Source organism: Mesoplodon densirostris, chromosome 3 (assembly GCF_025265405.1).
Source record: "Mesoplodon densirostris isolate mMesDen1 chromosome 3, mMesDen1 primary haplotype, whole genome shotgun sequence".
NCBI lineage: Eukaryota > Metazoa > Chordata > Mammalia > Artiodactyla > Ziphiidae > Mesoplodon > Mesoplodon densirostris.
Genome location: NC_082663.1, coordinates 129,651,309 through 129,667,768, shown reverse-complemented (window position 1 = coordinate 129,667,768; position 16,460 = coordinate 129,651,309). Strand labels below are relative to the sequence as shown.

The 16,460-nt window shown below is 55.7% G+C and overlaps 1 protein-coding gene across 5 annotated transcripts in view; it reads right to left on the bottom strand.

The window, feature by feature from the left end:
* Nucleotides 1-293: 293 nt before the first annotated feature.
* The window catches only part of SYNPO (synaptopodin), a 54,045-nt gene continuing 37,878 nt past the window's right edge, over nucleotides 294-16,460 (bottom strand). For all 5 annotated transcript variants that reach the window (XM_060093657.1, XM_060093658.1, XM_060093661.1 and 2 more), the window contains 2 exons: nucleotides 8,484-10,822; nucleotides 294-3,043 (listed from right to left, as the gene is read on the bottom strand). In XM_060093657.1, coding sequence (XP_059949640.1) covers nucleotides 2,345-3,043; nucleotides 8,484-10,822 — 3,038 coding nt within the window. In that variant the 3' untranslated portion in view covers nucleotides 294-2,344. The remainder of the gene's footprint in view (nucleotides 3,044-8,483; nucleotides 10,823-16,460) is intronic.

Below are 16,460 nucleotides of genomic sequence, written 5' to 3'. Positions count from 1 at the left end.
CCTCACCAACTCACTCATTACACAGATCGGGAAGCTGAGGCCTGGAGAAGGAGTGGGTTTACCCAGGGTCACCCAGCTAGTAGATGATAGGACCAGAACTTCAACCCAGGGACTTCTTCTATGGCCCAGAGTGTTTTCATTGTTCCCCATCTCTGCTCATGATTGCTACTTCCCAAGCTCCCATCCCATGTGTATCAAACATTCTCACCCACCCAGCATCCCATGGATTGTTTCATGGTTGGGGAAAAGGGAAGGGCTTTAGACATAGCTGAAAATGACAGAGGAGACAGAAAGATGCGGGAAGCATTTATTGAGGGCCAGAGCTGAATTCTACAGGAGGCAAAAGGCAGGACACAGGCAATTTCTAGTGGGTTAGAGGAGAGGACTGGGGGAGAAGGAAGTTACAGGGAGAGAACAGCCAGACAGAACTGCAGCTTCCCAAGGCTGCCTCCTGCTGGCTCTTTGAGGGAAATGCAGGTAGAAGTGGATTTTCTCTGCCACTGCATCAACCAGTGGCCTGATAGCGTCTTTTCTCTGAAAGAGGCCCTTAGCCCCAGCCTCCCATGCTACAAGGGTCCCTGAAGCAGGTGGGGACTTCAGTAATGTGATCACTCATCACTGACAAGTTGGAGCACCCTCTCATCTTCCTACCAACAGGGCCTATGTTCCCAATCTTTAGGCCCTGGGAATCCTTTGGGATCAGTCCTTTATTCCAAAGCACCCCACCCTCACCCTGACTCCCATCCTAACCCCAGCTTGCCCTAGCCTCACTTAGGGGTTCCAGGTCTAAATCACCCTGAGGGATGGGTAAGTCTCCTCCTAACCCCAAAATCACCCTCTGTCCCTCACCTTTAGCAACATCCTGGTATCCTTTCACTTACATACATACCTTTGATCCTTAGCCAATTCCAGCCCCCCCCACCGCCCCCCACACACTTAGTTTCCTGAAACTGATATTCTGAACCTCTAGAGGGCACCACCAGCCAACTCTGGAAACTGTAGGATGGAGGCACATTCCTCCCTGTGTCCCTCCTGGGAATTGGAATCAGAGTCACTACAGCCTAAGGGACAGGCTAGGGCCTACAGCCAGGCTCCCCAAGGTCACTGGGCACCAGACACTGGCTAGGCCAGAGTGTGATGGGAAAGAGATGAGGCAGAACAGGGCCCCCTCATCTGGGCACAGTATGCATGCTGGGGCCTGAAACTGAAGAGTGGAGTACTCCCTAAGGAACCAGAAACACAGGCAGACTCTGATCTAACCCCTCACTCACCCACCCAAGCTCATCTCCCCAGCCAATCCTCCAGCACTACTCTCCCTCCCTTCCTAATACTGTGAAATGCATTTCAGGACTGGAAGAGCCCCAGAGGTCATCTGAGCCAATCCATTCCCTACTAGAATCTCCTCTATGCATCCTGGCCACTGCTTGCATACCACCCATAACAAAGAACTCTTTGCCTCCCTCTTTCCAAATGGGCAACCTCAAACTCAGGGCTACCAGGTAAAGCCAGAGGATAGCAGATAGCTCCATACCAACTCTTCTCTGCCCAGCTCAGCTTTGAGCCCAGAGCCTGCCATGAAAGGGCCCGGAAGGGATAGATGGGTTGGAGACACCTATAGCATCACTCCTGGAGACCCTGGGAAGCCTGAATTGGGATGGAGAAAAGCCTGAGAGGGATCTGAGAGGAGGAATATTCCCTCCTCTTCTCTCCAGAGAAGCCAGCAGGGCACCTTGAGCTGGCCTGGGAGACCCTCTCTAAAGGTCACCGTGGTAAAAATAGAGCTTGTCTGGGAAGGGATGGAAAACAGCTGCTCCTGCCTGGGACTTGGTGCCAGGGAGGCAGATGGTCAAGCCAGGGCCTGGACAAGAAACTCGGGCGTAGGATGCTCTGAACACACCCCTCATTTACCAGACTCCAGAGATCAGAGCCAGGAAGGGGTCGGGGGGAAGAGCATGGAACCCTGCAAAGCAGCAAGTCTAGGGGTCCATACATACAACACCCTGCCTCTTCCAAGGCACTAGTGTGTGTGTACTGATAGAAGGGGTAATTTAGAAGTTTGGAGATTGCCTTGGCCAAAGCTCTATTAAACAGATGGGAAAGCTGAGGAGCAGAGGAAGGGTCTTTCCCACAATGACTGAATGACAGAGCAAGGGCTAGAACCCAAGCTTGGATCACCACCCCACCCCCAAGCCCAGAGCTCTCCTCCCCTGACCCCTTATCTCTGGGGCTATCAAAGAGGCCAGACCCTTGGGGACATGGTGCTGGGATCTCCCAAGCCCAATGGCTCGGCTCTCTTCTGGCTCGGCTCTCCCGGGGCAGGGATGGGGTGTGGGCGGGGAAGCCTTTAGGTGGTGCAGGAGGCCTCCGTGGGTAGGCTGCCACGCTTGAGCCTCAGGCTGCCGTTCCACCCGCGGGGACAGATGTTGTAGCCGAGGATGCCGGGCGACTTAGCCCCAGAGTCCTCGGAGTCGAGGGACACATCGGAGTCCGTGGGCGAGCGGCGGTAGGGGAAGGGCCTGGGCGGCGCGGGCAGCGGGCTCCGGGGACTGGCGCAGGGCGAGGGCCCGGCGGGCAGTGGGCTCCGGGGGATGGGAGCGAACGTTGCCCCGGGGTCCGCGGCCTGGCCGGGTCGGGACGGCAGGGGCGAGCGCATGCGCGGCGGCGGCGGCGGCGGTGGCAGAGCTCTCGGCGGGGAGAAGGGCCGAAGGCTCTCAGCGCCCGCCGGCCGCGGGGAGGCGCTCTTGCGCCGGGCCGCGTTGATGATGTTTCGCGCCAGAAGCGCCTGCAGCTGGCGGCTGGGGGGCCGCGCCTCGGTCTCAGGTCGCAGAGGGGATACGGAGCGCTCGCTCCACGAGGGGGACATAGGCGGTGGCGGTGGCGGCGGCAGCGGCGGCGGCGGCGGCGGCAGCGGCGGGGGGCTGCTCAAGCTGCTCCCGCGGCCCGGCTCCCACGGCCCCGGGCTCACCCAGCCGTCCAGGCTGCTGGGGGGCCGGGACGCGCCCGGCGTCCAGGGCGGGGAGGTGGGCAGGCTTTCTCGGCGGTCCTGGGGAGAGAACAAAGAGGGTGGGGGCAGGCGTTAGTGCTGGGCTCCTCTATACTGGGGTTTCAGAAGGGACCGAGTTGGCTGTGTCCGTGGTACAGAGTCGGGAAGCCAGCGACCAAAGTCAGGTAGTGCCTGCAGAAAAACTCAGGTGCCCCAACTTTCATCTTTCAGGTGCTTGAACGAGCCCACGCTGCCTGCCCCTGCGCTTAGCAGGGAGGCAGATGACAGGCAGTTTAAGAATGCTCGCTTTGGAGACAGACCCCTTTGTTTACTGAATGAACTTGGGCAAGTTGCTTCAGCAAAAGAAGCAACTCGAAGCCCCTGGGCTGCAGTTTCCTCCTCTGTGAAATGGGAGTATAATATCAGCATGTACCCTATAGGATTGTTGTGAGGAGTAAATGAGATAACTTACGTAAAACACTGTCACAGTATGAGAAGGTTCCCTAGAAGAGAGTAGGTGCGCAATAGATGTTAGTTACCTTAAAGACATACTAGAATGATACACATGAAACTAACCAGAGTGCTTCTTTGTTAGGAAATGGGGTGAACAGGGCAGGGGACACAGCCACAGGAGTGGGAATAAGGCTTTTAATGTATTACATACTTTTTATATAAGTTTAAGGTTTTGAACCATATGGGTATAATATCTATTCAAAAAATTACAAGCAGGCTTCCCTGGTGGCGCAGTGGTTGAGAGTCCGCCTGCCGATGCAGGGGACACAGGTTCGTGCCCCAGTCCGGGAAGATCCCACATGCCGTGGAGGGGCTGGGCCCGTGAGCCATGGCCGCTGAGCCTGCACGTACAGAGCCTGTGAGAGGCCCGCATGCCGAAAAAAAATATATATATATATTGATCATTATTACTAAAGTTGGACTTAGGGAAAGGCCCTCTCTGTCTCAATCCCCCTGCCCTGTTGCCATGGTCACTTCCTAATTGTTCCTTGGACACCTTGAACAGGGAGGAGGTTCCCACTGGCAGATGGAAACATAAAAGGAAGGTGGGTCGTTCCTCCCTAGGCAGCACACTCCCCTCACGGGACTTCTTGCCAGCATGGGGTGGGGAGTGTGGGTTCCGTGAGGCCAAGTTGGTGAACCTCTTTGAAGTTATAAAGCACTGCTCTGCTATACGCTATCATACCTGCTTCCTACCTCCTTAGGAACTTTCCAGTCTACAAAGTTCGGTCTCATCCTTACCCTCTCATCATATCCCCACAACAGCCTGGTGAAGTAGCTGGTATTTTATCACACCCATTTTACAGTGATGAAAATGAAGTTCAGACGTGTAAATAACTATCTGGTGTGTTCTGCCCCACCAGGAAATGTGTGTGACTATCTGTTGCTTAAAGGTGGGAGGCAGGCTTAAGCAGTTTGAACTGGTTTGAAAGTACAGGGCTTGGGGATCCAGGCCTAGCATGTATCTGCTAAACCATACAGCTGTTCAGCCAATCAGATTCCAGCAACAAGCCAGTCCACTCAGTCTTCATTCCAAATTCACCAGCAGTCATCCCTCAGAGTCCAGAACTAGCCAGTCCATTCAGTGCCTCCTACCCAATCAAAATCTAGAACCTCTTGTAAGATCCATTCTCTCATCCAATCAGTAACCAGCCGCAGCCAAGCCAGTCAGCTTCTCATCCAATCAGAATCTAATTCCTCCCAATCAAAAGGAAGCAATAAAGTACATGTATTCTCCAAACAATGCAGCAGCTACCAGATGAGCCCAGATTCAGAAATGGAGCCCTTTAACCTATAGAGGAACGTATAGCAGTCTGAACAGATTTTTCATGGGACTGGGAATGTTAGGAACCTCCCAGGGACATCCAAGGCCCCAGTCATCAAGTAGGAAAGTTAAAGCTCAGCATGGGCTCCACCTCTTTTACTCCCAGGGTCAGAGTTGTGTATATGTGAGCCAGAGACACTGGGAGCTGCTGTCTGTGAGCCATCTCAGGAATCTTTCAGTGAGCCTGGCTGGGGGGAGCAGGGCCAAGAGTTCATGATCCAAGTCCATCAACAAGCACTGAGGCAGAGGAACCAGGGCTTTCAGCCAGGAGCAAAGCAGGCTGGGGCAAGAGAAGCTATGATAACTGTCTGAAATCTCCAAGGATGGTCTGCCTTTAGTGGCCACAAGGGGAAGGCTAGGGCCAGCAAGTGGAAGGAGTAACAGAATTTACTTCTCAGAATGCCTGGGTTGGAATGTTGGGGGCAGTGGTAAGCAGCTCCTCATCCTTTGGAGGTGGGCCAGGGCCTGACCTCATCGAAACTGCCATGTCTGGGTACTGACTCTGTGTGTGTGTGTGTGTGTGTGTGTGTGTGTGTGTGTGTGTTGGGGGGCGGGGGAGCAGTGAATAATACAAAAAGGCTGCAGGGAATCAAAATTATTCACTTTCTGAAAAAGTTCTCAATGTACAATATACACCAGAACTCCTTGGAAATGCACATGGGTGAAAATTCAGAAAGGAGCACCCACTTAACCCAGCACGAGACCCAAAGCAGGACACATGTGTGGGGTGAAGGCGCGAGTAGAGCAGAGTGAGACAGGAACTATCAGAGATCAAAGAGAGCTAGCTCCCAGACAGCTTCTGTAATCCTCCTGTTGCATGGAAGGGGAGACTGAGGCCCACGGGTTGTCTAAGGTCACACAAGGAGTTAGATGCAGATCTGGGCCTAGCACCCATTTTTCTGGCTCTTGATGGCAGTACGCTCCTCTCCACGAGGGCAGAAACTCATTTTATGCACAAGCCCGGCAGTGATGACTGTGGAAAGTGGCCAGATTTAGATAATGGGGGCGACAGGGGGCGGCTGCTGAGGGAACCAGAAAGTATATATGCTCTGGCTAAAGGCACTTAAATACCACTTTTAAAGAATTTGAACAAACCTGGACCATAAGGGGCATGGGTCTTCCCCCATGCTCTACAGACTTTTTGGCCAAACTTTTTTTTTTTTTTTTTTTTTGCTGTACGCGGTCCTCTCACTGTTGTGGCCTCTCCCGTTGCGGAGCACAGGCTCTGGACGCGCAGGCTCAGCGGCCATGGCTCACGGGCCCAGCCGCTCCGCGGCACGTGGGATCTTCCCAGACCGGGGCACGAACCCGCGTCCCCTGCATCGGCAGGCGGACTCTCAACCACTGCACCACCAGGGAAGCCCCTGGCCAAACTCTTAAGGAGAAAACAGAACATGATTTCCACAGGATTCTGGTTCTCTCAGTCCTGACCCAGGGAAGAGAGAGGGCAGCTCTCACTTTCAAGCCAGCACACATCTGTACCCATGGCAGATCCAGACACTCAGCAGATGCAGGCAGCACGTGGACACACACCACAGGCACACACGCCGTAACTAAGCAGTCCCACCCCACTTCCCAGGCCAGAATTGGGGAGGAGGGAGAGGGCCCTGACCACCAGCCAGTGAGCGTGGAAGAAAGAAAGAAGCAAGACAGATTTGAGGCAGAGTGTATTGAGAACAGGAGAGAAAACAAAGTTGAGGGAAGAGCTCAGCCAGCCTGATCACAGGAGCTGCAGGATGGAGGGTGGGCTCTTCCATTGCTGGCCCTCAGGGGTGGAAGGGAGCAGGGGTCCGGAACATGGGCTTCACTCTGTCCTGGGAGGGGTTTGGCGTGAAGGAGCCGAGCTCCCTCGCGACTCTCCCATGCATGCCCCCATGTTCTGGGCAGAATGAACTCACTGGGAAGGCACCCCCTGTTGCCATGGAGATGAGCCGAGAGCTCACGAAAACTGCAGGCTCAGCCCAGCATGGGCACCGCCTCCACCACCCCTCGCCCCTCTGGGGAGCCCAGAAATAGGGCTGGGAAAGAGAAAGTGGGTGGTGCTCGCCCCCGGTCTTGGGAAGCTTCCATCTGAATTTTGCCTCTTGCCTCTATATTCTATAACCCCCACAAAGTGTGGTTTTGGGGGGGCTGCAGCACATCAAAGGTGTCAGAGGTGGTGAGGATCTGACTACCTGACTCAAAACCCTCACAGTATGATGGGGAAACTGAGACCCAAAGCTGCACATGGAGTCCATCTTTGAGAATCCAGATCTCCTAAGTCCCAGCCTTTTTTTCAAAACCTTAAGGTCTCCTTTGTCCCTTCCTTGAGCTGCTGTGCTCCTGCCCCAGCCCTTGCCGTGTTCCCACTGTCTCCAGGTGATCCTGAGCCTGAGCAGTCCCAGCCTAAACTTCTGATCTCCTGGCCTCCTGCTGCAGCTCATTCCAGCCACACCCTCCCAAGGACATCCTTACATCTACTCACCATCTGTCCTATGGCAACTGTCCCATTTCCTTCCCCTCTCTTCCCAGGGGACTGTCTTATCACTTACAGGGCCTTTCTCCCAAAGCACCAGCCTGTCCTCTCATTCCTCACAGATTGTCCAGCTAGGAGGGCCCTCATTGTATAAATGAGAAAACTGAGGCACAAAAAGGGAAAGTGACTTGGCCAAAGTCGCACAGCAAACGGGAGGCTGAGATGTCTCTCTCCTTGCGGCCCCTTCCAATGCACGTAGATGGCTGCTTTCAGTGGTGCAGATCTTGGCTGAGGTTGAAGGCCAAACAGCTGATGGATACACTGCTAGGGGCCTCTCTCCTAGCTGCACACCAACCTCTGCACAGCCTCCTACAGGGCCCTCTGTCTCTCAGGGGTCCCCTGGGACCTCCCACATCCCAGAACAGTGAGGGCAAGCTAGGTAGAACCAGGACTGAGGTCTGGGATGAACTGCATTAGCTGTCTCGAAAGCGGAGCTAGATGTTTGGAGCGGGCATGAAGGCAGCTGAGCAGAGGGCCAGGAAGAAGAGTGTCAGACAGCAGTGGTGGGCTGAGTCCTCATCCAGCAGAACCCAGGAGAAGAGAAAATGTGGAGGCCGAGGCAAAGGTCTCTGAAGCAGCGGAGAGGAAACAGTGTCCAGAAGGCAGAGGTGGGTGGAAGAGACAGGCCTGTGGAGGTGAGAATCCAGCAAGAGGCAGAAAGATGCCAGAGCTGGGGCCACAGTGAGGACGGCCCCACCGGGGTGGCTGAGGAGGCAGACCCTTGGCTGGCTGGTCCCACAGGCAAGGGCAGGCTCTGTTTGCTGCAGAAGCCCCTCAGCAAGACGCTGGCATCCCTACAGCTCACAAAGGCCAGGTGAAGCCCCCCAGCTTCATTAGGGCCTGCCGAGGGAGTTCTCTCTCCGTGACCCTCCTCCCCCCGCAGTGGCAGACTTCAGATCCCTCAGACATGGAATCGAGCCACTCTGTGGTAGGGAAGGGGCGGCTGCAGCTCAGAGAGGGGAGGTGACTTGCCCGACGTCACAAAGCTAGCTGGTGGCAGCGTCAGCCCTTGAGACCTGAGTCCCCATACTCCTGACTCAGCCCTGTGCCACTTCCTGCTCTCCATCCAGCCCTCGGAGAGCGGGCTCTGACAGGCAGCGGGATCCCTGTGGGGTCCTTTACTTGAAGCAGAAGGAAGGCTTCCACACCTGAGCCTCGATCCCGGCATTCCGGGTGGAGAAGGAGGGCCTGGGGGCTTGCTTGGCTCGGGGAGACCATGCCCTGGAGGGAGACACGGGCGAGACATCACTGCTGTAGGTAGGGCTCACGGCAGTGGGCTGGAGGCCATCCTGGCCAGGGGAGGAGCGGCAGGGCCGAGGCAGGGCAGGCGACGGTGGGAGGGCCGCCTTGGGCAGGCTGGGCGCCAGGTCCAGGGAGCTCGGCTTGGCAGGCGAGGCGGCTGTGGGCGAGGACTTGGCAGGTTCCTTGATGGGTGAGAGGACAAAGAGCGAGGGCCGCAGCTGGCAGGGTGGCTGCCTGGAAGGCTCTGGGCGCAGGACCCCATTCTCCGGCAGGTAGCCATGATAGAGGGAGGCAGGCGGGGTCCGAGCCGGGCTTCGGGACGCCACTCGGAAGCTGCCAGGCGCATGGGTGGGGTACTTCCAGCACGAAGGCAGGGACATAGTGGGTGAAGGGCAGCGGGCCCGATCCGCGTGGCCCGAAGACTCGATGACGTACTTCTCCATGCGGGACTGGCGGCGGGCGTAGAGCTCAGCCCCCTTCCCAGAGGCCTCGGAGAGGTTCTGGTTGGGTTTGGGCTTGGGCTTGGCCTGGATGCGCGGTGACTTGAGGCATGAGGCCCACTCGGGGACAATCTCCTCGGTGCCTGCGGGGCTGGCCCTGTCCCGGGGTGCGGGCTCCTGCTGGAAGTTGGAGGCCTCGGCCCCCAGCGCGAAGGGCTCCTCCTCCACGCCCATCTCCCCCTGGTCCCTCTGCCTCCGCTTCTCGTCCGCTGTCTGTACCAGATCCAGCAGGTCCGGATTCGGGGTCACCTTGGGCTTCTCCACGAAGGTGAACATGGATTTCCGGCTGCCCCTGCGGGCCATCGACTCCTCCAAGATGCCCGTCTTGCTGGCAGGAACTGCCTGGCCCTTTAGATGAGAAGGCTTGGGGTCGGAGCTGGGGTACAGGGCAGAGTAGGAGGGGGGAGACCTAACCCGGGAAGTCAGGGGGGCTGTGGACAAGGTCTCGGCATAGGTTGGGGGTGGGGTGAAGTTCCCCAAAGGACGTCTCTCCAAGGCGGGGCTTCGCTGTGCCACGGGCCTCCTCTCCAGCATGGGGCTATGGGACATGATGTGCCTCTGTGGCCGAGGGCTCCTGTCTGCCACGCTCGGGGTCCAGGGAGCGGGACCCTTCTCTCCAAGATGTCGTCTCTCTACCATGGGGCTTCGTTCCATCTGGCTGGTGCCGCCCGGTGCCTGAATCCCAAAGGGCCTGGCCGTCCTGTTGACCACAGATGGGGGCTTGGCCAGCGTGAGGTGGACCTCACTGTACAGTTTGGTGGGCGTGGTGGCAGCTGCCCGCCCAGACATCTCTTGTTCTGTGGACACCACTGGGGCACCAAGCTGGACGTCAATGAGCAGGGAGCTGGACATGAAATCTGGGGCTGGGGGCCTGGAGCTGGAGATGGGAGTAACTTCTCTGGAGAAGGTGCTGGTGGTGGTAGGTGGAGCTGATACCTTATCAATTAGTAGTGTGCTGGATCTCACCTCCACAGCTGGCTCCTGGGGTTGCCCACCAGCACACGGGGTGTTGGGTTTGAAATCTGGCACTGCACCCTTCTGCAGGAGCTGTGTCTGTGAAGAATTCTGTTGGATGCTGGACAGTGGCAGGCTTTGCGGGGTGACAGTTGCCGGTGGGTTCTGATCAACATCTGCGGCTGGCAGGTTGTGGTTGCTGTTGGAGGCGGGCGTGATGAGCGTGGCGCCGGGTGAGGGGAGGTTTTGGCTGGCATCTGTGGCTGGGCTGTGGACCTCCGCCGGAGGTGGAGTTGGGGGTGACTGCTGGGCCTCTCGGTTCTGGGACAGGTGGAGCCCATTGGCCGTCAGCAGGGCCGCGTTCTCCTTTAAATAAACCACCAGTGGTACCTCCTCTTCCTCACTGGCCACCTTCTCCAGGTGCCGCAGCAAGCTGGCTTCCTCTGAGGAGCCCTCCATGCTGTGACCAGGGACCCCTGTGTCAGCACTCTGGCAGGCGGGGTTTCTCGGAGGGCCTGGTTCAGGGAGGGAGGTGGGACTCAGGCTGAGCCCTGGGGCATGGCCTGTGGGGCTGGCAGGGGGCACCCTGAGGGACTCCTGGCCGGGCTTCTGTCCCCTCTGGCCGTGGCTCTCCAAGGTGAACTCGTTCACCCTCTGCCGGCGCCTGTTGAAGAGCTGGACACCTCGGGAGTTGGAGCTGGGAGGGGTGGTCAGCTGGGCTGCGATCTGCTGGCTCCTCGCCTTGGCCTCTTTTAGATCCTTCTCGGTGAGGCTAGTGCTCCGGCCCAGTGCTGCAGGAGGGACAGAGGCCGAGTCAGCAAATGGGATTGCAGAGCCACAGGGGTACACGCACAGACAGACAGATGGTCACCCATGCCCCACTACAGATGGCCTTTTCCTCCGGAATTTGATCTTTTTTTTTTTTTTTTTTTTTTTTTTGCGGTACGCGGGCCTCTCACTGTTGTGGCCTCTCCCGTTGCGGAGCACAGGCTCCGGACACGCAGCCTCAGCGGCCATGGCTCACGGGCCCAGCCGCTCCGCGGCATGTGGGATCCTCCCGGACTGGGGCACAAACCTGCGTCCCCTGCATCGGCAGGCGGACTCTCAACCACTGCACCACCAGGGAAGCCCCCGGAATTTGATCTTTACTCACTGTGTCCTAGAATCTCCTCATAAAGATCCCCGACCCAACCATCATGGCCCAACTCAAATACCCATGTCAAACCTTCCCTGATTACCCTTTTAGTATTAACTGCCCCCTTGTTTGGATTCCCCCTGAAGGTTGTTGACATGGCACTTTACCAAACTCAGCAAGAACAACTCACCCTAGCAGTCAAGGCCCCACTACATCTCGGACTCATCTTGTGCCACCTTTCTCTCGCACTGGGCTCTTCCTGGCTGGCTTTCTGTTCCTTGAAAATGCCAAGTTTGTTCCTGCCCCAGGGCCTTTGCACTTGCTGTTCTCTCTGCTTGGAATGATCTTTTCCCAAGTGGCATTCCATGTTGGTTCCTTATCGCTCAGGACTCACGTGAATGTCACCTCTCTGGAGGGGCCTTCCTCTATAATCAGCACCCCCCCCGGCAACCCATCTCTTTGTTTTGTTTTCTTCATAGCATTCAACACAATTCAGTATTATCTTCTTTACACGTTTCCTTGTCTATTATCTATCTCCCTCACCTAGAACGCAAGCTCTAAGGGGGAAATGAACTTGCTTGACTTGTTCATCCCTCTAACCCTAGCCCCTAGAATAGTGCCTGGCAAAAAGTGGGCACTCAGTAAGCATTACTGAGTACATGAATGAACCTGCAGGATATTCATATGCCTAAGTGCATATCTTAGGGCCCTTTATACTTTCAAACTCATAGTATAGTCATTTCTTAACACTAACACTTCCTCTTTTTAGAATAGGTAATACATTTACATGGACTAAAATTTTTTTAAAAATTTAAAAACATAAAAAAGTATACAGTAAAAAATGTCTCTCCAGGGCTTCCCTGGTGGCGCAGTGGTTGAGAGTCCGCCTGCTGATGCAGGGGACGCAGGTTCGTGCCCCGGTCCGGGAAGATCCCACATGCCGTGGAACGACTGGGCCCGTGAGCCATGGCCGCTGAGCCTGCGTGTCCGGAGCCTGTGCTCCGCAACGGGAGAGGCCACAACAGTGAGAGGCCCGCGTACCGCAAAAAAACAAAAAACAAAAACAAACATGTCTCTCCACCTCTGAGTGCTCCACACCACAAATCAGGTAACAACTGTTAATAGTTTCTTCCAAGTCTTTGCAGAATTTCTTACCATTTTCATGTAAACAGTCATTGAAAAATTCTCATACTTTAATATTATAAAAGTAATAAATTGAGCTAATTTCAACAGTGACTCTACTAGAACATTGCATTACCTCATTTTATCCTCACAAGAACACTAGGACACAAGCACTACTTGCCCCCTATTTTACAGAAGTGGAAAATGAGGTCTAGAGTCTTGTAAGTAACTCACCCAAGATCACACAGCAAAGGGTGGCAAGGCTGGAGTCAGAACCAGTTCTCTCTGGGTCCACAGTGCATGCTCAAGCTGCCTGCTTGTCCCAAAGGTCCCTTTGGGACATATAGGGGACAGAGTCAGTGGGAGTTGGGGCTCAGTCTGGGGCTGCAGGCTAGGACCGGAGTCTGGGGCCTGAGGTCAGGGATCAGGCTGGGGGTCAGGCCCTATTAATCTGTAAGTTCACTACAGGCAACCATTTCTTTTTATATCACTGCCCAGCTGGCACAGAGTCAGTGTTTAATTTGTGCTTATTGAATAAGGAATGAAGAAATGGATGCATGAACAAATGAACCTATGGACAGATGGATGGGACAGCCTGTGGCCGGGCTAGCAGCTCAGTCGGTGGCTGGGAAAATTCCTCCCTTTGTCACCCCACCCCCACCGAGGGAAGCTAATTAGTTCTTGAGGAATCTCACCCTGCCCTTCCTGCTACCTTGCCCTCATTAGCACTGGCCATGACATGCTGAGTGCGTCTCCAGGGACAGTTTTTCTAGGCATCTTGCCAGCGAGGTTCAGAATTCATGGACTCTCAGAGCTGGGAGGGCCCTTATAGAGGAGCTGTTTCAGTACCACCCCCATTTCATAGATGAAGAAACCAAGGTTCAGAGAGTGGTGCAGGGCTGAGCTCACACTAGGGTCAGCGGGGAGGCCCACACAGGACAGAGTGGCTGCCGACAGCTGCTTCACTGGGACCAGGCCCAGCAGCCACAGGCTCTCTGGCCCCAACCTCCTGCTTCCCTCCTCCCATCACGACCTGGCTCCCCACCACACAAACCTGTGCCCACAGGTCCAGAACAGTGACAGCACACAGCCTGCCCCATGTGCCCCTGACGCCTACTTCCTCCTGGTAGGGCTCCTCTCCTGCCTGGATCACCCCATGATGAAGGCTTTGGGGGTTGGGCCAGGCTGCTCCCCTGTGGGGAACTTAGGTAGGGGACAAGCCAGCAACACAGGAGGGGTTGCTCAGCTCATGCGATGTCCATCTCCTCTGGTCTGCTTAGAAACCAAGCCTCCCGGCCCAAATCCAGGCTCTGCTATTTGCTAGCTGTGTGACCCTGGCAAGTTACTGCACCTCTCGGAGCCAGTTTCCTTAGCTGAGAAGAAGGTAATAAAAGCACTGACATTAGGGTTTGGAGGCTACAATGAGATCGTGGATGCCAGGGAGATTACTGTCATTCAGCCCGAGTAGAGAGGACCGAGGGCTCATGCTACCCTGGGATGGAGTTGACGGTGACCCCACGTGACACCCTGGAAGGGGTCAGAGCTTCTTCTAGCAAAGGAGATTCACCTTACAGATCATGAGAGGGGTGACTGTCTTAAGGTCACAGAGCAGGGAATTCTAGAGTTATTGGGAGGCAGGGATCATTGCCCCAAATCACAAAACCTCAGAATTTCAGAGATGGCTGTCACTGGGTCCAATTCCCCACACAATTCCTGCGTCCCTAAAACCGTGTCCCTGAGTGTACAAGCCTCTGTTTATACCCTCAACTGACAGGGAGCTCACTACCCTGAAGATGTACCTTCTGCTAATTAACATTCTTTCTTTAGCTATAAAGTCACTCCTTATATTAACTCCCACCTCTTGACTTGACTCTGCCCCTCACTGCCACACAGATAAAGAGCTTTCTCTTTCCAACCTGACAGCCCTGCAGAGACTCAGTCACAAATCACGTCCCCACGGGGCCTGGTCAGGATAAACATCCCTAGTCCCATCAGTGGCTCTTATGACACAACCGCAGCCATCGTAGCTCACATGGATTTGGGCTCTTACTGTGTACCCGGCGGGGTCCCACAGTGCCAGGCTCCTAGAAAGGGCTTCAGTGTTTGTGTAATTCAGACCTCCCAAATCCCTGCACTTTTCTCTTTTTTCTCTTCACCTCTCTGCTTCAGTCCTATCCCAAGGCTGGTTCTAAGGGCCATGGGGCTAGAAAATGCTCCAGTGTCAGAGAGTGAAGGGCCCTCAGGGATAAGCTGGCCTGGGAGGCTTTAGAGAGGGAAGGGGTTGCAGAGGAGGCCATGGGCCAAGACCTGGTCTGCTGACCCCCAGCCAGGCTGGGAACCTTCCCCAGGCTGTTGTTCTGGGACAAGAGGAACCCAGCAGAAAAGGCCACGGGGTGAGAGAGCCCTGCCTCCGAGGGAGCTCCCGTGCCCCCCATCCCAGCCTGCAATGACTCCACGGAAAAGGAATTTGGCAGGAGGCTTGGACCAGACCCAGACAGCAATCCAGATGACTTTTGCCACCCTGCACAAACAAAGCTGAGAGAAGGGGGGCTGGGCCAACTATGGGCATCCCAGAGTCCCCCACTGCAGGGCACTGGGGGTGGCAGCTCCATTCAAAATTCCCCAGACTAGGGAACTGCCACCTCTAGTGATGCCCCAGCCAGGTGCGTCCAAGATTGTGGTCCCTGGTGTCAGAGAGGCAAGAGGTGGCCAAGGCCCACAGGGGACAGGCCCCTTGCTGAGCCCCCAATCTGCTTGGCTGCAGCCTGCACCTGTACAAGTCCTAACACCCCCTCTTCCCTCAGCCTCTTCAGGGCTGGCCCTTGAAAGCCCCACCCTGGACAGTGGATGAGGAGCTCTGAAGACCAGCCTTCCGGAGATGGAGGGGTGAGGGCAGACTCAAGGAAGAACTGCCCAGGGTCAGGAGACCTGAGTCCAACAGGGTTAAATCCCTAAGTGGGGAAGGGGGACAGGAAGCCCTGAGTACAGCCCTTAGAATGAAGATCGCAGTGGGTGCTATAATTAGTGAGCCCTCACTACTGTCCAGTATAAAGTGCTGTGCCATGCACTTTAGACCCATCATCTTGTTTGATCCTCCCAATGACCCTAAGAGATAAGTACTAGCACTCTTCCCAGTTTGCAGAAACCAGAGCTCAGAAAGACCTGCCCAGGGTCATATGACTTTTAAGTAGCAGAGCTGGGATTCAAAACTCAAAATCTGGTTGCTGAATCTCATTTCTTAACCACCCTGCCTTCTGGACCCTGACTCCGGTGGGAGGGGCACCAACAGAGACTCTGGTGCTCCTGGATGCTGGTCTGAAGACCCCTCTGTTTCCACATCTTGTGATCAGTGCCCACAGCAGTGCCCTCTCCTCTTCATATTCAGCTGCCCAGAGCAATTCATGCTTTGTCGGCCTTCTTCCTCTCAGGAGAAGAGCTGATAAATGCATTGTGACTAAGGTAGAGATGACTGCTAGGACATAAAAAACTAGTGGAGTAGAAAGAGCACGGTGTGGGGAGTCAGGAGACCTGAGTTCAAGTTGTACTCAGGCAGGGATAAGCCCTTTCTCCCACCCCATTACTTCCGTAGGCAGCTGCCTGTCCTGCCGGCCATCAGGCCTTTTGGACAGAGGATCCAGAGGAGGGAGGCAGGGCAGGGGAACGGAGGCCAGAGCAGAAGGTCAGGACAGGGAGAGAATTCAAGGAAATTCTTCTTCACACGGCTGCCGTCAATGGGAGTGTCCAGGGCCCGGGTAGGGTGGAGTGGGACAGGGAGCCAGAGGTAGGAAGAGAGACTGGCTGGAGACGGCCCATTGTGGCTGCCTGGGAGTCTTGGCAACGGGACAGGTAAACAGGCTGGGTTAACTGTCCCCCTGGTGGGGTCAGGAAGGAACCAATGGCTGGCTGCTGCACAACCTCGGCCTCAGCCGGGGGCAGGAAGATGAACTGGACCTGAGTAATGGCCTGACTACCTTGCCAGCCCCTGCCCCGCATCCTCCCTGCTGAAAGGAGGAAATGACACAGCCTCCTTTCCCTGGGGAGTTCTCCATCCATGCCAAAGTCCTGGTGAGTGCAACCTGACTGAGACCCAGCAGACTGCCAGGCCTCCTTGCAGAGAATAATTCATACTAAGGTGGGAAAGGACTGCCAGACACGGGAGATGCATAGGAATG